Below are 23,595 nucleotides of genomic sequence, written 5' to 3'. Positions count from 1 at the left end.
AACTTACCCAAAATATAAAATACTTATGAGAGAAAGTTTGCCTCAGAGAAAAGTGTAAATAAAATACACTGATAAATTGTGACAATGGGGAGATAAAACTACTGAAAAGTAAAGTACATAAAGAAATCTGTAATATTCTGGGACAAAAATATATTTTTGAAAATGTTTAAAAACAGCTTTAAGAAATTTATATTAGGTGAAACTGCATAAATGTCTAAAAAACAAGACTTTTCATAAGATCATAGCACATAAATCCAATCACAAAAATCTCACTCCCTCATTTAAAAACATGTATGCTGTTCCTCATAAATGCTGTTCATTATAAATGCTGTTCATTACAGTGGTATGATGAATTAACTGGATCGTAGCTTTGTGAAAGAGCCAATATGGCCTACTGGCTAAAATGTTTGGAGACACCAGTTTTAGATCATATGACAGAAGAATCAAAATGTATCTAATACATACAATTTTGGATCTACTTTTTTTTTATATATATGTTTTCAACCAACATAAAAGTTTAAATTGTTTTAAAAATTCTTATCTCTATAAAAATGAATGCATATTTTTGATAACAGTAAAATTATCCAAAATATGTGTAATACAATTGATTCTTGAATATTTAGTTTTTCTATAAAACAGATCAAAAAAAATTTCATATTTTTTAAACAATGAAATGAAAACTTCATCAGGATGGCAAAATGGACAATATTTACAATTTTGGATCTACTTTTTTCCCATGTTTTCAACCAACATAAAAGTTTTAATTTTTTTTAAAATTCTTATCTTTATAAAAGTTAATGCATATTTTTTATAACAGTAAAATTATCCAAACTATGTGTAATATAATTGATTCTTGAATATTTACTTTTTCTATAAAACAGATCACACAAAAAATTTTTATTTTTTAAAAAATTAAATGAAAACTTCGTCAGAATGGCAAAATGGACAATATTATGTTTTTGAGTACCCCCCCCCCAAAAAAAAACATGCCAGTTTTAGTTCTAATTATTTAATTAGGAATGACTGATGACATAATTCAATAACTGATACTTTTAACAGATATTAATCATATTATATGGTAATATTAATTGGTGGTAACTTAAATATTCATTACTGAATAATAAAGAGGGTGTTTACACATTTTCAAAATAATTTAAATAAAGAATTGAAGAAAAACAAATGTTTTGCAGTAAAAATTTGAGGCCACAAATTATTCATTGAAACGAGAAAAATGGTTTGATTTTTTTTTTTTTTTTTTTTTAAATTTTTCTTTCAAAACGTTGCTTGCAAACAAATTGTGGACCGAGGAATATGTTTTTGCGCTTTCCGAAGAGTAATATTCCTATTCCGTAATTCAGAAACACGGTGAAATGAATCACATTACAATTTCTAAGTGGAAAATAAGCAATATTATTCTTCAGAAAAGGAAAAACCATCAATGGACCTTCTACATGGAAAGAAGGTTCCAAATGAATACCAAAAAAAAGGTACATACTGTTTCTAATGCCTCTCAAGTTTATTCTTATTCTGTAATTATGAAGCTTAGAGCAATGTATGCTATTATATTTTCTAAGAGCAAAATAAGCAACATTATTCATTGGACATGAAAAAAACCGTCAATTATTACTTCTGCATTGAAAAAACTTCAAGCAAATATTCAAAAAAGGTACATACTCCTGTTTCTATAGTTAAATCATTAGTAACCAGAGAAAATCCGACGATGCAGAAATCAATTGTAAAATCTTTAAATACATCCGTACCAACAATAAATAAAACAACAAACCAAGACTTACAACTTTAAAAAATCTAAAAAGCATAATGTTCACCAGCTTTCGCCAAGGCATGTGGCTCAAGACACAACAGCTTGCAGAACCCTGTATGAAAACTATTTAGCAGGACATAAATGAAAATACATTGCGACCTTTGCTGAAGCATGGTTTTACCTAAATGATGGCAACAACTAAAAAAAATGTTTTATTTGATACTGAAAAGGAAGAGAAAAAGAAACCATAAACTTAGTTCCGTCAATGCATAATTAAGTTTCTGTAATGGCTTTATGATTGCCGCAGGATTCTTTTACAGTAGGAAAATAAAAATAAGAAGAGCAGAAAAAAATTTCAACATTAATTCACTATCAAGAGAAAGTTTTATGACCGATATTGACAATAGAAATTCCATTTCTTTATGCCAGTGACTTTCAAAGCGTAAGAATTTATCAAGACAAAGCAAGAAGAATTTATCAAGACAAAGTCATACTTTGAAAAGTACCACAGAATTTCTTGAAAAAATGAAGACCGATCATATATACATATAGTACAAAGTCCGTAATCCGGACGTCCATTATCCGGAATGATCTATAATCCAGACCTCAAAATCCAAAAACTTTTTTTGTATGCTTTATGCATGCTCGTTATTGCTCGTTTGCGCATGCACGTTGGGAGGATGTGTCTCCAGACACATTAAAAAATGCTTGGCATAATTTATGGCCAGCTACCATATTTCATGGTGACCATATTTCATGGTCATTCATAGCCGCGAATTTGAAGGTATTCGGACATCGCAAAGTAAAGGTGAAATTTTCCAGTTATTGGATTTTGTAAAGAAATGTGGAGAAGCGATAATAAATGAAGATGATATAACAGAAGTTTTTCATTGGGACGACAATGCCCCAATTATCAATCAATTAATGGACAGCGAAATCTGTAGTATGGTTCTAGATCCAGAAAATACCACTTCTGATAGTGAAGAAAGTGACAGAGAGGTTATTGAAAACAAAAAAATTTCGATTGATAAGTTAGTCGGTATTCGCAACACAACAATTACAGGACTTGAGCAGTGGAACTTTGTAACTGAACAAGAAATTATGTCTGTTTATAGAATTAAAAAGAAAGTATTGGCACAAAAAACAAACCAACTTAAACAACTTACATTGAAAGAAATGTTTAACACAGTAAACAAATAAATATTACGCTTTTTTTTGTAAATTTTGATACCCTTTAGATCATAATTGCTCTTTATTTCATAAATTACAGTTTCATATTTTTAATTGTGTAATTTCTGTATGCAATCTTACCAGATTTAAATTGATGATCTTATGATCCGGAAAAACCCCTAATCCGGATGAAGTCCTGATGAGTCCGGATTATGGACTTCATACTGTATATACCTTTTTAACGTATTCGAACAAAGTTCCCTGACCTATGGACTACTGTGTATCTAGTGTCTCAAAATGAGCTCTTTGTAAGTGCTACCCACCACAATTGATGAACCCTGGAAGAAGTGGAACAGGAATGGAGATCAATACTGCCAAAATTTTATGGAGAGTCTTTCTATCATGGAAATCAGAAGAGCCCTTCCATCATAGAAATCATGACCCAGACTTACAGTCCAGTAAAAAGGCTATCAGATCGAACATTTAAAAAAATACTCTTCACATTTTAAACATAAATTAAATGGCCCAAAAATTATTCTAAAAATGTGTAAACACCCTCTGTAATAAATAAACGCATTTTCATAAGATATTGAATAATTAAAGAAAAGAAGAGAATTCCAGTTTTTATGAAATCTTAAGTTTATTCCCTGTTGTTCTTTAAAGTGGTTAGCAGTGCAAATGCCATATTATAGGACCTGAATTCGATTCCTGGAGAAGATATGGATGTTTGTCAATTCCCCTTTACTGGGGTACAATATTGAATACCCATGGACAATACTTCTGAGGATGAAATAGCTAAATGAGTGATATGCTCAGCCATTCTCAACCAATGCTTAATAAGTATGTGTCCACCCAATGGGGGAAAAAATAAATCTCATGCATTAATTTGAAAATTAAGTATTAATTTAAAATAAAAAAATTATTTTCATCAAATTTTACATTAACTAACAAAAATTTGGTATAGTTATGTAATGCATACATATATATTACATAGAACTGTAACTTAAAACATTTAAATCTGTCAATTATATTTTATACCTAACTACTGATAGCAGAAAATATAAATACATACCACTCCTTTTAATTTTTTATCAACTTCATCTGATGTCAATTTTTTGGTGAGAGAGGTTTTCCTAAGCAGCACATCACAATAATTAGCTAAAAGCTCGGCACAGCGAAATTCTGGTTGAGTTCTGTTGCCAATCCTGTAGAGAAGAACATTTAATATTCGGAAATTATTAAATAGCATTTTCTAACAAAGTGAGCAGAGCTACTTCAAAATGTACATTTTTATGTGACATTAAAATTAACAATTTATGAATTTTATGTGAAAAACACATATGATCTTACACTTTTTGCTTTGTAGACCACTCTAAGCAGAAAACAGATGTATCGTTAACAACTTCCTTAAAAGCCTGTGAATGAAATATTCTTAAACAAATAAAACAAAATACTAATTATTATTATTATTATTATTATTATTTACTATACACCTATTAACTCTTTCGCATCGATAGAGACCCAAATCTGTTTCTCTCAAACATCTGAAATGCCTGTATATACAAATTTTTGTTGGAATGGATTTTCTTTTCCCATTCAAAGTAGAATGCTACAGCATTAGCAATAGCTTACTTTTTTAAGTGAAGCGATTACTCTCTTGTGTGGTTTCACCCAGCGTGCAGTTTTCCCTTGGGACACGACTGCAGTTGAAAGCATCAATAGTGAAACATTGACAATACATAAAGAAGAGCAAAGGCACAATTCAAATAACAGAGCTACTTAATAGCTTCAAAAGAATGGTTGGTATGTCATTTAACAACTCCCGAAACCAATGCGGCATGCACTAACATGATGAAGAAAAGCACCAGGTAGAAATGTATTCAGACATTTGAGCAACCTGCTTATATCTGAATGGTCAGACGTTTCGGGTGACTTCGATGTGAATGAGTTAAAGCTGATGGAATATTTGCTGAAATTACAGGAATACCACAAGAACATTTTTTTTTTTTTTTCTACTTTTACTTTTAAGAAATACATAAATATATTTTTCCCATTGAAATATTTCTGTTAAATTTGATTTTAACTAGAACATGCTATATGGTAAATATCTCAGTTATAACATAAATATGAGCAATACCTTATCTCTTGATGTTAAAAATCTAGGATCGTCATTAAATGCTTCCTTGACTAGCTTGCTAAACCTTGCAAATAATTTTAATAATTGTTCTACATATTTTTCAAAGTCCTGTAAAAATAAACACACCAGAAATATAATAGTAAATAAATAAACAGAAATTTAAAACAGATGCTATATAATAACAAATGAACTTTATTTTATGGTTCAGTTTCAAACACCAAAATACTTTTAAAAATTTATATCCTCCACAAATAAGATCTATAATTCTGATTTTTTTTTTCCACGCATAAACACAATGCTAGTTGCTTGAGAAAATAAATAACCTTTTAAATTTTTTAAAGTGACTTGGCATAATTCATAGTCTCAAATCATAAGAAACTATTGTATCGTGTGTAAATTTCTCTCGATTTTCAAACTGAAGTGTATTTTCTTGTAATTATTTTGTTACCACTGATAAAAAATGACCTTGATTCAAGCAGATGTTTAAACACAGTCTCTTCCACTCACGCTGTATAATTCTAGAGTCTGTTTTGGCATAAATTTTGTTCAGTACAGTGCTAAGAATTGAGAACTTAAAAATTCATTTTTGTCATATTATGTTCTTTTAGTTTAAAAAAAAAAAAAAAAAAAAGTTATTTTAATGGCTAGTCAAATTTGTGATGTATGTAGAAAAAATGCTGTTTTTAAACCCACAGTTTGAAGCTGCTTTGAAACACCTAAAAACCGAAATTTCAGCTTCGGGCATGGTGCATGCTCTGGACAACCATGCACAGTAAACAAGGACCTATAAAAGAAGCTATTGCTTAAGTTTACATGATACAATTCAGGAACTAATAGACAGACTAAATATTCCAAAAAGTATAGATCATTTGAAGAAGATCAGGCATGTAAATCCACTGCAACGTAGGAGTACCCCATACTTTATCACAGAAGAATACGCTTGCTCAAGTTAGCAGGTAATTCTTTGCTAAAAAGAAATAAAGAAGCTCCTTTTTTGAAATGACTCATTAATGTACATAAGTGTACAAGAAGTGTATAATATACTATAACTATAAGAAGAAAAAAGATCACAGGGTAAACCAAACAAACTTCCTTTAGCAACACTCACAGAGGGCACATCCCAAAAAAGTAATGCTTTGCATAAAAGAGTCTGCAAATGAATTGCATACTATGAACTATAGCCACTAAATCAGATAATAAATTTTGAAAATTTATTCCAAATGGCAGTTTATAGCAGCAATAGAAGCAAAGCATGAAGAACTGACCAACTGTCCAGGTGGGCCCCAGATTTCAGTGAATGTCAGACAAAGGCATGGAGTACAGCTGGAGGGCTTTATGACATTATCCTATATTTACTAGATTTTAATCCCTTCAGATCACTTCAAAATTCTATGGACAGCCATCTACGTTGACTGTAAAACAGAAGTCATTAACTTCTTTATGAATAAACCTAATGACGTTAAAAAAAATATTTTGCAGCTGCCAGATAAGTAACTAAAAGTCATAGAACAAATTTGTGCTTATGCGATGAATTTTCTTGTGTTTTGTAATCATCAAAATGTTGCAAAATTTTCCAGAAAACCTATACTTTTTACATTGGAGCTGTCTTTTGGAATCTTGTAAATTTTTTAACCATCAACAAGATAAATCATGTAATTCCTAAATTAAGCTTACTAAAATAACTGCCAAGAACGTACCAAATTTTACCACTCCAAAAGAAATTAAGGATATCATTAGAAAACTTTATAAGGAAAAAAACTGATGTGAACACCACAATGATTTCCTTGTATGGCTTATTAAATTATACACATTTTTTGCTGCATTTCACTTAAACTCATTTCCTCAAATTTCATTAGAAATATATTTTACATTCAATTAATTCAGTTCTGATTTCATGGCATAGCAAAAATATATTAAAACTCAAGAAATCTTCATTAAAATTGTAAAATGCAAGAAAACCTAAAGTACCAAATACAGTTTAAAAAAACAATTTTTGCAATAAAAATTAGAGTTTCTATGCCAAAACAAGCAGTTTGACCATTGGACAGAAATTTTCGGCATACAAAAATTGAAAGTTAAATACTGGCCTTCCTCCACAAAAAGAAACTTAAGTTGGTGCACCAACTGATTTAATTCACTATTCTACTAAGAGCTTCAGATGTAAACGAATTGCAGCCTCATTAGGCTTAACATCACTTAAATTTTAAATTGTTGATAATTCTACAACTATTGCATGCACACTGACTAAAGGGCATAAGCCAGAATATAACAACATTATTCAGTCACTTTTAAAGCAAAAAATGCAAAATTTCTCAACATATAAGAATAAAAAGCAGAGATCACTGAGCCAGGTAAGAGGGTCATATATATATATATATATATATATATATATATATTTAAAATAAAGTTAAAAGTAAATTGGAGTCAAAGCAAGGTAATCCTGGACAATATTAATAACTGCATCCTTTTAAAGGGGTTAAACATAAAATCAAAACATTTCAAAATAAAAAATTATCATAGTAGTATAAAACTTGAATTCTAAAAATGTAAAAAGGGAAAATATACACTCTTTTGAAGAAAAAAAAAAAAAAAAAATCGAAGCACCAAAAAAGACTTTTGCAATCATGATGAAATTTGGTATACAAAAACATCTTGATCGAACATGCAAATGATCAAAGTTTCAAGGCAAACAGGAATTGCGATCATAGCCCGCGTTTCTAGTGAGCAATTTGCAAAGTATAAAACCAGTAACAGAGGAGGAAAATTTATCTTTCTTTGTTGCTGCCCTTGTAATTCCTTCAAGAAGCAACTAAAAATGCCATTACGATGATTCGAAGATCTTACAGACAACTAAACAACTTAAAATGTGGTCCCATTGTAGGGTTGTATGAAGCTGGGTGGTCACAGCGAGCAACAGGCAGCCACCTGCAGCGTACACACACTGCTGTGCAAAGATGGTGGCAGCAATGCTTGCTACAAGGAAATTGCCGACGAAATGAAGGCTCTGGAAGGACAAGAATCACAAATGCAAGGCAAGATACCAGGTTCAAACTGCCCCAATGGTATCACTGTCGACCATTCAATGCACTACAGCCATGTCTATAACTTCCATGGTACCGCCCTCCATCTCATGGCCCTTGTCTGAGGCAGGGTTACGCTCACAGAGGCCTTTAAGACGTTTGCCTTTGACCCCACAACATCGGCAGAGTTGTCTGGAGAGTGGGAGTTTCTTATGAAAGCAGGTCATCTTTAGTCATCCTCCGTACATCTTTAACAGCTCAATGATATGTTGATACCATCCTGAGGCCGGTTGCATTACCCTTCATGGCCCGTTGTCCTGGGGCCATTTTCCAACAAGATAATGCCAGGCTACATACCACTCGCATATCTCTGGACTGTCTCTGCGTAGCTGATACTCTTCCTTGGCCAGCAAGGTCACCAGGCCTTTTACCAATCGAGCATGTCTGGGACATGATAGGCCGCCAGATTCGGGCACCACAAAATATTGCATATCTGGAGCGACAACTGGTGAATGCCTGGCAGAATGTGTCGCAGAATGACATTAGGAGCCTCTACCACTCATTGCCTCAACAAATTCAAGCATGCATTGCCGCCAGGGCGGTTCAAACAGTTGACTAGCTACTAATTTGAACACTCAATGCGTGATTGTGAGCCGTGAACAAGTATTATGACCTTGATTTTTTAATCCTTTTATTATCTGTGTATGAGCCATACACATATTCAATTTTATCAAAAACAACCACTTCCTTTATGGTGCTTCAATTTTTTTTTTTTTTTTTTTTTTGCAAAACAGTGTATACAAGAGCATAAAAATTAATCTCCCATTATTCAAACTTTAATTCAGAACTCATCAGGGGAAAATGAATAAAAGCTTCATAAAAGTTAATTAATATGCTTCGAAAATGCGTTTTGTTCTTCTGGTAAATTTGAGATCAAAAACCGACAAAAGAAGGAAATTTATAACACATACAAACTCATATTAAACCAAAAAAAGTGAATCTGAACATTACATAATGTAAAATGATTATTCAAAAAAAAAGGGGGGCTAAAATCATTATATGTATATCTGAAATTCAAATTGAAATATAAAGACAGATCACAATGTAAGTGTATTTTAAAACAAATAGTTATTTAAACAATATTCTAAAAATGAGTGTTCCCTGATTATGTTTAACTAAACTTTTAATTCCAAGAAAACGAATAACTCTTCATAAAGATTGCTTAAATAATAAAATCAAAGCACAGCCCATTTCGGCAAAAACTGAAAGTCTAATAAAAATAAAATTGAAAGAACCTATGAAATATAAAATTTAAAAAATGCAAACTTATTGAAATCATATCACATTCTTCAAACGAAAATTTACTTAATCCTTCAGATGACCAAACTGAGTTTCTTGTAGAATTCAGAGTGGCTCTGAAGAACCCAAAGATGGTAGTTCTTGGAAAAAGTATGCAATGAGGTTCAGTCTCTAACAGCAGAGCTAAGTATTTAAACGTGTGTTCAAATAAACCTCTCCTGTTAAACTCTGTTTGTGGGGAAGTCAAATGTGGGTGCGGTCGTGAAATTTACTACCACAGGGAAGGGTGACCACCAAAGTTCAAAGTGGCACCGTTAAGAAACTCTAAAAATGCTGTCTTCTGTAAAATCTTAAAATTGTGAAAGTAGTACTGGCTCAAAGTTGAGGAAAAGAAAAAATATATTTAAAAAGATAAAAGTCTTCATATAATTGGGGTACAAAATGTTTCTGAAACTAAAAAGCCCCATTTTAAGCAAGAAAATTTGCCAGTAAAATATTAATAATTGAAAAGGAAAAGAAACAAAATCTTTGTACATATTTACATTAAATTTCTTACCGTAGCCACCCAACTATTACCTCTGATTAGGATTTAAGTAATAAATATCAATTCAGAAGTCAAACAACAAAAATCAGCGTTATATTTTCAAAATTTTCACAGGACTAGTTTCGATGGTTCTGCCGAACCACCATCCTCAGCTGCAAAACCGCAAATGAACAAGATAGGAAATAATGATTAGATATGATAAGAAAGCCTGGACAAGAATAAGCAAGTGGCGCCATCTGTTGATGAAACCAGAACTAAAACATAATTTCTTTAAAGGCCAAAGGCAAAGATGGATTGGAATTAGGATCATTAACTAGAACAGAAAGGTTTTTTTTTAATGTGAAATGCTTCTAGAAAATCCATTTCTCGAATGGAAGATGTTTTTTGAATAATTTTGGCAGCAGAAAAATTGAAAGTGTGATTTTCGGACCAACAATGTTGAGCAACAGAAGACTTCTGTGTTTCCTTTTTTCTAACATATGACTCATGTTCCTTGACGCGAAATTTTAAGGCTCTCTTAGTTTGGCCAATGTAATACCACACTGGCAAGGAATCCTATAAATACCCCAGGAATTCATATACAGAATGGGGTCTTGGAGTATGGAACTCGGAATTTTATTGATGGGAGAATAAACAACCCAAAAGTTAAATTTCTGCAAAATATGTGCAACTTTATAGCTAATTGATGGAAAGAAGTGAATGACAACAGAATTTTTGTAATCTCCTAAAACAAGAGTGTGCCTTTTAGTGTGTTGAGATGAGAATTTTTTAACTGCTTGATTAATAATGTTAGGTGAAAAGCCCCTGTCAATAGCTATTGCTTTTAAATAATTTAGTTCTTTATCAAGGGATAGTTTGGAGGAGCAAGCTTGAAGAGCACGGAAAACATAGGAATAAAATGAAGCTAACTTTTGTTTAGTCGGATGACATGATTTAAAGTGTGGTAGAAGGGAAACCGAAGAAGGTTTACGGTAAACCGTAGTACTGAAATTGGATGTGTTATGTGTGACCAGAATGTCGAGAAACAGAAGAGAATTGCAAGTCTCAAATTCAAAAGTGAATTGAATAGCAAGATCAATAGAATTCATTGTTGAAAGAACTTTATTTAAATCATCTTTATTACCTTCAAACAGGGTAAAAGTATCGTCTACGTAATGGAACCATGCCGGGAAGTTTAATGTTTCAAACAATTTTGATTCCTAATAATGCATGTAGATATCAGCCAGGATGGGAGTGAGGGGGCTTTCCATGGCTAATCCCTCAGTTTGCTCGTAATATTTATTTTGGAAAACAAAATGTGTTTGTTTCAAACAGAGTTGAGTGAGAGAAATTAGCTCATCAATTTCGATGCAAGACAAATGAAATTCACGAAATCTGGTTTCTAGACATCTTAATGCACCTTCCACTGGAACATTGGTGAATAATGATTTTACATCAAAAGAAACCATGAGTAAATTTCTAGGAGAAATGTTTTAACCTTTTTTACAAACTCTATTGAATTTTTTATTGTGTAAATGTTATTGTCTAATAGAGTTGAAAATCTAGAAACTAAATATTTAGCTAATGGATATGAGGCAGTACCTGAGTTTGATACAATAGGGCAGAAAGGAATACCACTTTTATGAATTTTGGGAAGAGCATATAATCTGGCAAAATTCGCAACAGATGAGATAAGCGAATGTTTTAAGTTGCTTGAAATGATTCGTTAAAATTTGATTGCAGTTTTCATTTTTTGACAGGTCCGAAGGTGAAGGATCTTTAGGGATCGGATTATATGGTCCTTCGTTTAAGAGTTTAGTGACACCATCAATGTAAGTGTTCTTATCCATGACAGCTATCTGGCCACCTTTGCATGCCTCTGAAATGATAATATACGGGTTAGAATGAATTTCGCGCATTGTAGCTCTTTCTCTCACAGTTAGATTTGGTTTCAAAGGTTTATTATTGAATTTCACATTATGAGCGATAAGATGCCTAATCATTTCTTTCTGTGAATCTGAAACTTTACTGAACTTGAAAGTTTTTTCGATAGGAGCCAAAATCTTTGGAATCGAGAGTTTACAGGTTTGTGAGAAGTTAAAATTATATTTTAGACTTCTCTCTTGTTCTTCTGAAAGACTAACATTAGAAATATTAACTATTGGCTTGATGTTTACAATGGGAAGATTTTTTTGAACTACTGGAAGACTGTAAAAAAAGTTTTCCGAATATAACTGCAAGGGTGTTTTTATGACGGTTAACTGCATTCTCCGTTCTAGACCAAGACTTTTGTTCAAGGGCAGTGAATTTTGGATATGAATTAGGGAGTTCCAGATGAAGCTTATAGAGTTCATGTTCAATTTTGGACAATTGTTGACGTGTATCCCTTATGATGGACCGAAGTAAGGCAAGCTTGAAATTTAACAGAATTCTTGAAATGCGACTGGAAGGTTTTTGATTAGATTTGATTTGAATAAAATTGGAGATCAATTTTTTACATTTACATTTAAGTAAAAAGTCAAGATGATTCAGGAATTTTTGCTGCTTCAGGTGTAATTTAGTGAAACGATTAATGGATGAAGGCATGATAAACAATGCAGAAAATCAAACTAAATAATAATAAAGCACATACAAAACAGCAGAAAAAACTTTCACTGAAACGAATAGAAAACAAAACGCTTGTAACCAAAATGCATGAAATCAGACAAGCAAAGCACAATATCCAAATATGCGAAACATAAACAGAACTAGAAAATTGCAAAAAAGTACTTACCGAAACCCATTCAATCACAAAATGGCGGCCACACCATGTGCAAAAAAAAAGGAAGCAAAAAATAAGCCGTTTTGGGCTCGGAAACACATACAAACGCAACACGACAAAAACCACGTGGAAAAAAGAAAGCACAAAATAAGCCTGTTTGGGACTTCTATAATTAAGACACAATAACACGCCGAACAAATACTAATTCAGAAGTCAAACAACAAAAATCAGCATTATATTTTCAAAATTTTCACAGGACTAGCTGCAAAACCGCAAATGAACAAGATATGAAATAATGATTAGATAAGAAAGCCTGGACAAGAATTTTTCTGTTCTAGTTAACGATTCTAATTCCAATCCATCTTTGCCTTCAGCGTTTAAAGAAATTATGTTTTAGTTCTGGTTTCATCAACAGATGGCACCACTTGCTTATTCTTGTTTAGGCTTTCTTATCTTATCTAATCATTATTTCCTATCTTGTTCATTTGAGGTTTTGCAGCTGAGGATGGTGGTTCGGTAAAACTATCGAAACTAGTCCTGTGAAAATTTTCAAAATATAACACTGATATTTGTTGTTTGGCTTCTGAATTAGTATTTGTTCAGCGTGTTATTGTGTCTTAATTAATAAATATCATATCACTATAAATGAAAAATTTTTTTAAAAGTAGTTAATAGCAGCTTTCTTCAGGGTTATAGAAATTTTGAATAGAGGTGTTTTATTCTCAAAGAGAATTTTGACTAAATAATTTATTTCTTCTTGTAAGTATTCGACTTTGTTACAAATACTTTTTATTCTAAGGAGCTGAGTATGTATGGTATTTAGAATTACTCTTCTGGAGATACTGGAGTGTCAATAGATTAGTTTAACAGTAGGAAAATCAAAATTTCTTCTTGTCATAAATTTTGATATCTTTAAAGTTGATAATTTGCTAATCAAGTTAATTAATATCTCCTTGTTGAAAGTTAGTTTTATTGAGTTTCAAACATGAAGGATAAATGTGATCGAATTCTATTTTATTGAAGTTATTGATTGCAATAATATCATCCATGTATTTGTATATGCTTTAGTAATATGAACTTTGTACTTGAGATAACTGTTGTTGAAAATGAAATTCCTTGGTGAAAAGGTACACATTATAGATCACTGAACTAGATCTTATTCCCATTAGGATACTGTTGATTTGCTTAAAAAAAGCATTATTAAAAGCAATGTAATTATTAAAAAGAATACTTTCTAAATACAGCTGCCATTCTTCCTTGGAAATAACCGTAATAATTTGTGGAAATAAATCTGGTAGAGTTAAAAGACTGTCAAATACTTCTTGCAACGGAACAGCCATGTATAAATTCTCAAAATCATTAACGGAAAATAATTTTAATTTTAATAGTGAGAAGCATTTCTAGTATCTGTGTGTTATTACTTATTATCCAAGTGAAATTGTGATCTTGCATCTGTGTGTCTTAATTAAAGTAGAGAACTGTTAAGTATTTTAGCAAAACGGTTTTCTATTTCTTTCATGTAATTTCTGGTCTTGTTAGCTATAAATTGAAATCTGGCATTTTGTGAAATTTGAGCAATGCATAAAGGTTGGAGAATCTATTGTAAAATATACTGGTGGTTATTTTAAGTCTTCAATGAATTGCAGTGAAACGTCTTTGCAGAATATTCGCCATAGTTACTGCGGCATGGAGTTCTTCTATAATCAGATTATGGTAGAAAACCTTTTAAATAATACTAAAGTTGTTACTGGCTTTGCCAATTTTCGTAATGGTAAAAAAATTCTTCAATATTTTAACTTTCTTGTCTAAATCTCATTTATTATGTGTTCTTTGGTATGCTTTTTGAAGTCATGGAGCATTGCTTCTTTCTATTCTAGATAAGTTGTAGTAGGTAAGTTAGTTTTGTAGCTGGAGAAGACTATGGAACTTTCTAGATTTTTTCCAAATTATTGGATGCTGAATTTTTTGCTTACTTTAAAAGTGGGTTGAAATTTGGTGCCAAGATTCATTAAATGCTTTAAAGTTCTGTCTTTAATAATTTCATAATTGTCTTTAATAATTTTTATATATAATTGGTGCAGCTGATTGCAACAAAAAAAGGAGTTGCACAATTAGATGTTATAGCACTCCCATGTACAAAATTTCTCTGTTCTACAGCTAATTGTTTTTGAGGTAAGCGAGACACATACATATGTATGTACAGATGTCATGGAAAAAAAATTCCTTCTGAATCCATTTTGGAAAGAAATTCCTTTATTCAGGCCATATATGCACAGATATCATTGAGGAGGAGGGAAAAAAAACCATTCAAATGGATTCGAGAGAGGTAAAATGGATATTTTCATTGAAATATATCCGGAAATGTTTCTATTACAAAGCTTCCTTTACTTTGTACAAAGAAGTAAAAAATGTTAAGAAATGATCCAATTACCAAAAAATTTATAAAATATGCATCTAAAACTATCACATGACTGTGCAGTACAATAAATACCTAAAACATATATTTTTTAAATGTTCGGGAACTTGCAAACATTTGCATACTACAGAAAGAAGGGAAAGAAATCATGCCAACTTAATAGCTGGAAATCATTTAAACTTCTACCAAAAACACATTTAGAAAGAATTAAATAATGTCTTTCCTTATAAAATAATATATTTGGTTTCAAAAGACATCTTTTTTACCAGAAGACACTTTCTATAAAAATGACATATCAATCTGGTATTATTATTCTTTTTAAAAACAATTTTAACTTCTCGCCTATTTCTAATTAACTTAAAAAATTCTTATTACAAAGAAAATGTTTTAAAAACACTTAAGCATTAATTAAAATACTTCTAGCATGTTTAATTAGATATATATTACCAAAAAAAATCTATCAAATATAATACAGTCAAAGTAAAGAATTAATGGTACTTCCTTATTATAGTGGCCCCCAAGACTAAGAATCGCCAATCAACAAGATATCTCACCAGCTAGTGAGACACAAAGATATAAATAAATCACACAATATACAATAACAATAATACTCAAATCTTGTTGCCTAAGAATAGTTTTAACAATCATTATGGCAAGGCCATTTTTCTGAAACTGCTTTTAATTGATTCCTCAAAAACATAATTTTTGCCTCCACAGAAATTCTGAAAGATATGATTTGAGGTGATGTTGAGCCATGGCCTGTTGTTTACCACCACGCCACTTGGCTAAACACCCCATTCTATCCACATCTAGAATGTGGAATCGGTAGGGAAAATGACGAATTCTGATTCCTGAAATTTTAAACACTCCGATTCCCTCATATATATATATATATATATATATATATATATATATATATGTGCATGTGTAATGTTTTCAGTTATTCCCACACATCGTGGGTGAATGGTGAGGCTATTCCATTTCGCGTTTTGGCAGATGGTTGACGAAGCTGGGATGATTGCAACACGGAGAAAAATGACGACTCAGGACTTTTCACTTTTAACAGCACATCTTTATTTTATTTTAAAGCAGATGATTTTTTCCAGATGAAGTTACTCAAATACTTATTCAGTAATTGAATTATTAGATACGACTGACTTATAACGTTCTAACAAAGAAAGAAGAGCATAGCGGAGGCATTAGCCGAATGAAGGCGAGAAGGCATCTGTGTAGGAGAACTTATGACGCAGCATTTATATGAAAGGTTATGTAACAGAGTAGCTTCTAGAAAAATGTAGAAAGACTTATGACGCAGCATTTATATGAGGAGGTTATGCAATAGGCGCGAATGTTCTAGAAGGTACTGGTGTAGGGGAAGATCCTGAATTGCAGAAAATTAATTAAAGGTTGCTGGTTCGCAAAGAGCAAAGCCATCATATTTCTTTTTATATTTTACATCTCCCCCCCCCCCCCGTCAAAAGGAGAGGCCTTGGTGAGAAAAGCATTAGTACAGGAGTAAAGCAAAAGTATGAGAAAAGACATGAAAACATCCAGGACATAGCGTACAAGCTTTAACTATGGCCTATCATAGTTTATGACTTTCTCATATAAAATTTGGACTTTATAGCATATGAAATTTTGAAAATTAAAACTATGAGTTATAAATACATATACAATATATGACTAATTTTAAAACTATAACATAATAAATATGGAATACTGATAAATAAATAAGTTATTAATTACAAAAGTTCTCAATTTTGTTAAAATGTCCATTTTGTTTTTTGAAAGTCCTTTTCATAAAAAGAGTTCGAATAGAATGAAAATATCTGGTAAAACCTCTCAATGCCAGATAGTCCACAAATATGATGCATTTTTTTCGCTGAGTATGTTTTCATAATAGTAAGCTTTGATTAGAAAATATTTTACATTTTTTAAATTTTTATATTTTAAAATGCCTTTGTTGAAAAAAAAATTAAATAATATGAAAATTGGCATCTTAATTTGTAATATAATAGAAATATTTTCATCAACAAAAATTTGAAAGAATTTTATTTGAACATTTAGTTTGTGAAAAAATTTGAACTTTTACCATGTGGAACTTTCAAGAACTTTACAAAATTTCATTGGACATTCTTATCTCAGAACACTAAAAAATGTGAATTTGTTTTAAAAGAGTACAGCGTCTAAAATTATTATTGAATTCAAAATTTTATGACATTCAGTGAAATGTCAAAATTGATTCAAAATATCGGTCAAAGTTTTATGGCAATAATTTTTTGTTTAAAAAAAGTAAATATGTTTTATATTTTCACAATTATAACTACATTTTGCTGCTCTAATGCTTTTTCTTCCACTCTGCTCACACAACTTTTCTTTTGAAGGGGGGGATATGTAAGACATAACAAAATATGATAGCTGTTTCAAAAAAATAATTGACAACCTCAAAATTAACATTCTAAATTTGGTAATCTGCCCCTAAATTCATCTCTTCTCACAGGTTCCAGACTTTTCTATCTTATGTAACGTTTTAATGCAGATGCCTCTTGTCCAATCAAATTAATTCTAAACCAAAACTGTGAACTGAAACTTTCCCACTCCCAGCCTTCTTCCTATGAAAGTACTATAACTTTTCCCTTTTCCGCGTTAGCTCTCCTGCTGGTAAGACGCTTTTCATCCATGCTGCTGCCGCTTACTTGCTTAAGATGATGTCGTACTTCAAAATGGGAGTTATTCTATTCAAATATTATTAAGAAATATCTTGTCTGAAAAAGGATTATTTGATATGCATGGAAAAAATAAAGATTGTGATTTTTCAAGATATGTTGTGCTAAATTGCATCATCATGCTTTCCACTCTGCCACCTGGCAGGACATGGGAGTATCATGATCTGGCAGGACATGGGAGTATGTCATATCCATGAAGGCATTGTTGGGAGAATCACACAGTATATAGATGAATGTTGTCTTGCTGATATTGCCTTGAAGGACAACTAGAGGTGATTGTGTGTCCCAGCAAATCACTCCCCATATTGTAACACCTTGTGTAATAGCCATATGCTGCTTGACAACAAATCATGGATCAGACCACTGGTCTGGCCGCCTCCACACGTATGTGCATTGATCATCAACACCGAGACTGAATCGAGATTTATCGCTGAAGATCACATGCCTCCAGTCAGTCACACTCCAGCTTGCCCGAGTTCAGCCAAAAATCCAACTGACACTGTCTATAATGTGGGGTCAGCGATAGGCATCTTAATGGACATCGGCAGCATATACCAGCATTGGCCAGTCATCTCTGAATGGTTTTTCTTGATACCACTGGATGCCTGAAAGGTGGTAAATGGCATCGAATCGTTAGTAGTGACGTTGTTGGTGCGGAAGTGGCCACTCTTATGAGTGCACGATCCTCACATTCATTCGTGTACCTGGAATGCCCTGACTCTATCTATCCCTTCTGTTATTCATAGTCCTCAACACTGAGCAACTACCATATCGCTCTGCCCGAGATGGTGGCCAATATGCATGTTTGACCAACCTGCTTCTCTGAGGCCTACTATACGCCCCTTCTCAAAGTAAGACAACTATTTGTACTGCTGTCGGTTACATCTCAGAGGCATCTATAGTCACAATACCATCAATCCAAGTTTAGAGATTCGTTCAAATAGCCCTATGGCACAAGTAGTCATGCTTCAAAACTCTTCCAACTGTACACCTCATATGCCCACAGCACACTTACCCATGTCTCATTGCCGTTGAAATTTAAATCATTCGTATATCTCTTGACCACATTCCTGCCAAGTTTTATGGCTATGGCTCAATTTCTTCTGAGTGCATATATATATATATATATATATTTTTTTTTTTTTTTTTTTTTTTTTTTTTTTTTTTTGTGATTGACTGTATATCTCAACATTTTTGTTCTATAAAGTTAAAGATTAAACAATTCTACTTTGACAAATAAATAAAAGTTGACACAAAGTAATAAAAAATTAAGTAATTTATTTATTTACTGCTAAAAGTATATTTACAACAAACTTAAATTATTAGCCAGACCCATCTACTAGAAATTAAAATACTTATTCTATGCAGTGAGTTTATCGAAGTAGACTTACTTTCTATTTCATTATTCTTGACCATTGGTAGACATTCTGCTAAAATATTTTCATTAAATGCTGTCACAAGCACACTTACACATGATTCAGTCAACTATTAATAAAGAAAATATTATTAACTAAGAGCTCAGATAAAACTTAATTATATGCAGCTTATGCACAGCTAAAAATAATTGAAGAAACTATTTAGTTTGCATATCACAGTTATTGAAACAAAACAATCAAGATATTTTTTTATTTTTTCTATTTAAAAAATTCTCTATAGAAAGATACATATGCTAACTTGAAATTTCGGGTGAAAAGATATTTATTTATAAAAATCCAAGTACATTCCTAAATAAAAACTAATTGAACAGATCTCAGTTAACATTGATGACTGTTGATCATCATTAATTAAATATTAAATATGTCACTTATCTCTTTTAACTGTGATCTTGCTTTTAAAGAATTGTCAATAAAATATTTTTAAAGTATATACAGTACAAATTCTGAGATATGGACTTAAGCAATTCTGGATTTTGGAAAGTTTCTGGATTTCAGATCATCAGTTTATACAGTCAAAAGTCTTTAATCCGGACTCGTTGGGACTTCGGCGATTCCAGATTATACAGTTTTTCCGGATTATAGATCATCAGTTTAAATCTGGTAAGATGACGTGCAGAAATTCTAAAATTAAAAATTTGAAACCGTAATTTAAGAAATAAAGAACAATTATGATCTAAATGGTATCAAAATTTACCAAAAAAAAAAAAAAAGGTTAATATTTATTTGTTTACTTTATTAAACATTTCTTTCAATGCACGCATGCGTAAAGCATACATTACGCATAGTCGAAATTAGAAAATTGCAACCAGAAAACTATTTGATGTGTGTTCGTGATATTTATAATGAAGAGGAATTTTTTTAAATCATATCAAAGACAGAGTACATCGAGATGAAATACTACATTTAGTAATGAACTATAAGCCGAATAAAATAAAAACATCTGCCCCGAAGATAAGAATAGTGCTGACAGATCAACTTCCAGTTCATTGCGCACCGCGACGTTCTCCTCCCCCGCAGAGCAGTGTGAAATTGATAAGCAGATTTTGGAATGGTTAGAGAAACAAAGGATATGCATTTATCCATTTTTTGCAGCAATTCCACTTTTTGTTTGATGGACATCGAAACATGCTTTCACTTTGTAGATCCTTTGGCAGTATCCAGCATCGGAAGTTCTATTTGACATAATCGAAAGTTCAAGCTTACTTTTATAAAATTGCTCTAATAGTCTACAAAAAATAATAAGCTGAATCCAATTCGAAGATTAAGGAATAATGCAATCTGCAACATTAACTGAAATAGATAATTTTAGCTTAGCTTATACCATCCGTTATACATTAAACATGCATGCGTAAACATACTATGCGCATGCGTACACACATATGCACATGTATAAAGGTATTACGCGAATGCGTTAACGCATATGCGCATGTGTGAACGCATTATGCGTTGACGCATGCGCAGAAAGTTTTTAACTTTGAGGTCCGGATTATAGATCATTGCGGTTTATGGGCATCCCGATTAACGACTTTTGACTGTATCTAGTACGATGACATGTAGGCATAGTAATATTGCTGCTTTGCTCATTGTTTAGCTCAAACAGTAAAATGGCAACCCCCCAACCAACCAAGGGACAAAAGTCTGTTTGTGTCCAACATCAATACAACATCAATTATTGTCACTGGCCACGCGATGTGACTCCCTAGCTAGCAAATGTTAGATAGTAATGTGCAGAAATCTCAATTAATCACATTTATGGCACATGTGCTTTCTTTTCTTCAGCATTATAGTTTCCGTTCCTACACTTCATAAGGACTTTTTTTTAATTAATTTATTTTATTTACTTATATTTGTTAATTTATTTTGTGTTGATAGTCAGGAGATGCAATTATTAGATCATTCCCAATATCGAATTTTCGGATTTTGTACTGTACTTCAGTTTTAGTCTTTGTTTATGGAAATAACTAACTTAAAATATATATTTTATTAGAATTCATTAGAAAAAATTTGGCACTTTCTGATTATCCACATCTTTACAAAAATTTGCAAAATTATTTGTGGCTTTGAGAATGGACAAAAAATTTTTGTTTGGCATCTTTACAGATTTTAGGTACTGTATTGCTCACAAATAATAATAAAAAGGACACTTTCTAAGAAGCAAGGAATTTTACAAGGAAAAAAAAAAAAAAAAAAAAAAAACAATCTATACAGCCAAAATTTACATCTTTAACAGCCAGTACAAGTGAAACAGTTAAATATATAGCATATAAATCCATATGCAACTACCATTTGTATGCAAATGCATTAGTTGGCTGTTGGCTGCATGTATACTTGAAAATATGGCTAAAACATGGCAATTTTATGACATGCTGATATTGGAGAGGTCCAGATAATCAGAAAATACCAAAAATTTATCCGCCTGTGATTCTGTCATAGATTTATAGTAGTTTATAAGTTTTCCTCGCCTATTTTCTAAAACTGCAGAATATGATCTTTTTCGGAATCGAAGAAACAAATTTTTAAATAAGGTAGAAATATTTGGTAAAAATTTGGTAAGAGTCCTTACCAGCCCAGCATTGTATTCACGAACATATTTACGGTCCAATTTCGATGTGCTTCTTCGGAGAACAATTTTGTCGGATTTGGTTCGGTGAAGGAAGACCGTGGTCAAGAGCATGTCCCTTGCATAACTGAACACATATTCCTCTTGCGATGTTAAATTCATCATTGTTGTCGTGGTTCGATTCTCAGCAAAGGCCTTGCATATTTTTCATCGTGCATAAACAACCTCTTTTAACCAAGACGGGGCAGCCAGCTTGGCTAAACCCCCACCCGTCTCCCTGTGGAGGCTTGATCCCAACGTTCTTGAAGGAGACCACATGAGGAACGACGAGCAGCCAGTTATTTTCAGGGGACAACATTTGCATAATGCAGTTTCAAACCCTCCAAATGAATTCTGAAGAGAATTTTTCGTGCACCCCCAATTCGACTTTTGTTCTCCCCTTCTGAGATCTCTCCAATATTCTTTAGACTTAAATCCTGTGGAACATGCATGGAGTGAGTTGTAAAAAAGAATGTGGAAATATGACAACAATAATTATTAACAAGCAAAGCAGGAAGGGTGTACTGAACCCTGGTGTTGATTAGTTGTCGCTCCCGACCTGCGATGTTTTCGGTGGGCTTCTGCAGACGGGATTTTAGTTGAAGCCTGCTGTAGTCTTTGGTTTTTCGCTGAGTAACTGGATGAAAAAGAGATAAAAATCTTTGTAATTGTGCAGTGCCCTCGCCAGGATTCGAACACTGTTTCGTGGTGTCTGTACAAAGCCTGCGTAAGCATTTTTTTTCCCTCTCTCTCTCTCTCTTTCGCTCCCCAAGAGCAGTGTCAACACTCTACGAGGGGAATATCTGTACTTAACCCTTTCACCGTCCTCTCCTGTCAGCGAAGATTTCCCCTGAATTACGGAGAAGAAAATAGAATTCGAAAGTGTGCTTTCTTGCTTCACGAGTGTGGAAGGGGCATTTTTTGAACATTTTGTCTCTGTTCAATGAGAAGAGAGTACCAAAGGGGCTTTGTAATTCTGTCTCAGATTGCCAGTTTGATAGTCTTTGAGAGGAGCGTAAAGCATTCCTTCCCCCCTCCAGCGGAAGAATCTTTTCCCAGTGCATGGAAAAAGAAGCAAATGAGGTCTCTGAGAAAGTAGTTTTCCACTTAAAAAAAAAAAAAAAAAAAAAAAAAAAAAATCAGAAAAGTGTAAACTGAATTTTACAGAGAGAACTCCGGTGCGTTTCGCATGGGCATTCTTTCTATAAATCTATACGGGTTTTTCTTACGGGTACCAGTAATTTTGAGGCTAACTGAGAAATTTTAAGTGCAGGCACGGTGGACGTCAAGCAGCCGAAATACACACTTCTGCGCCATTGCTCTGCTACGTCACAGAAAAAGGACGTGGTGGCCATTTTACTTTACAGACACCCGACAGGCTTTGAGGCGAGGAAGATAAGAAAATCGGCGTACGCTAGATTTCGCGCGCTGTTTAAATGTACCCTACCCCACTTTTCGAATTTTTGACCCCGGCGCAAGCGACCGCAATGCGAGAAACATGCGAGATTCTTCTTCCATATGAATATAGAGAGAGAGAAATATGCGAACTTCTTTTTCCATTTTCTTCTCTCAGCCCCGACATAGGCCCCTCTACTCGTTTAAAGCTATGTTTTCGACACACATGATCATGTCTTCCAGTTAGACGAGAAAGTGGAAGGAAAAATCACTCCCAGGGTGAGAAAAGACTGGAACTATGCACAGCGCTTCTTCTTTCTAGGCTCTACTAAGTTGTTTCCAAGAGCGCTT

General features: G+C 32.7%; 1 protein-coding gene across 13 annotated transcripts in view; it reads right to left on the bottom strand.

Moving 5' to 3' along the window:
* Positions 1 to 4,118: 4,118 nt before the first annotated feature.
* Positions 4,119 to 23,595, bottom strand: part of LOC146994835 (cullin-5-like) — a 155,836-nt gene continuing 136,359 nt past the window's right edge. For 11 of the 13 annotated variants that reach the window (XM_085826231.1, XM_085826225.1, XM_085826227.1 and 8 more), the window contains 3 exons: positions 19,206 to 19,299; positions 5,070 to 5,177; positions 4,305 to 4,347 (listed from right to left, as the gene is read on the bottom strand). In XM_085826231.1, the coding sequence (XP_085682357.1) occupies positions 5,170 to 5,177; positions 19,206 to 19,299 (102 nt within the window). In that variant the 3' untranslated portion in view covers positions 4,305 to 4,347; positions 5,070 to 5,169. Of the gene's footprint in view, positions 4,138 to 4,304; positions 4,348 to 5,069; positions 5,178 to 19,205; positions 19,872 to 23,595 lie in introns of those variants that run through there. The other 2 variants (XM_085826226.1, XM_085826229.1) reach the window with 2 other exon arrangements.

This window comes from Stegodyphus dumicola, chromosome 11, assembly GCF_044657685.1.
Source record: "Stegodyphus dumicola isolate Sdum_Otavi_A_Nest chromosome 11, ASM4465768v1".
Taxonomy (NCBI): Eukaryota; Metazoa; Arthropoda; class Arachnida; order Araneae; family Eresidae; genus Stegodyphus; species Stegodyphus dumicola.
The sequence above is the reverse complement of the archived record's forward strand: the minus strand, read 5'-3'. Positions and strand labels throughout refer to the sequence as shown.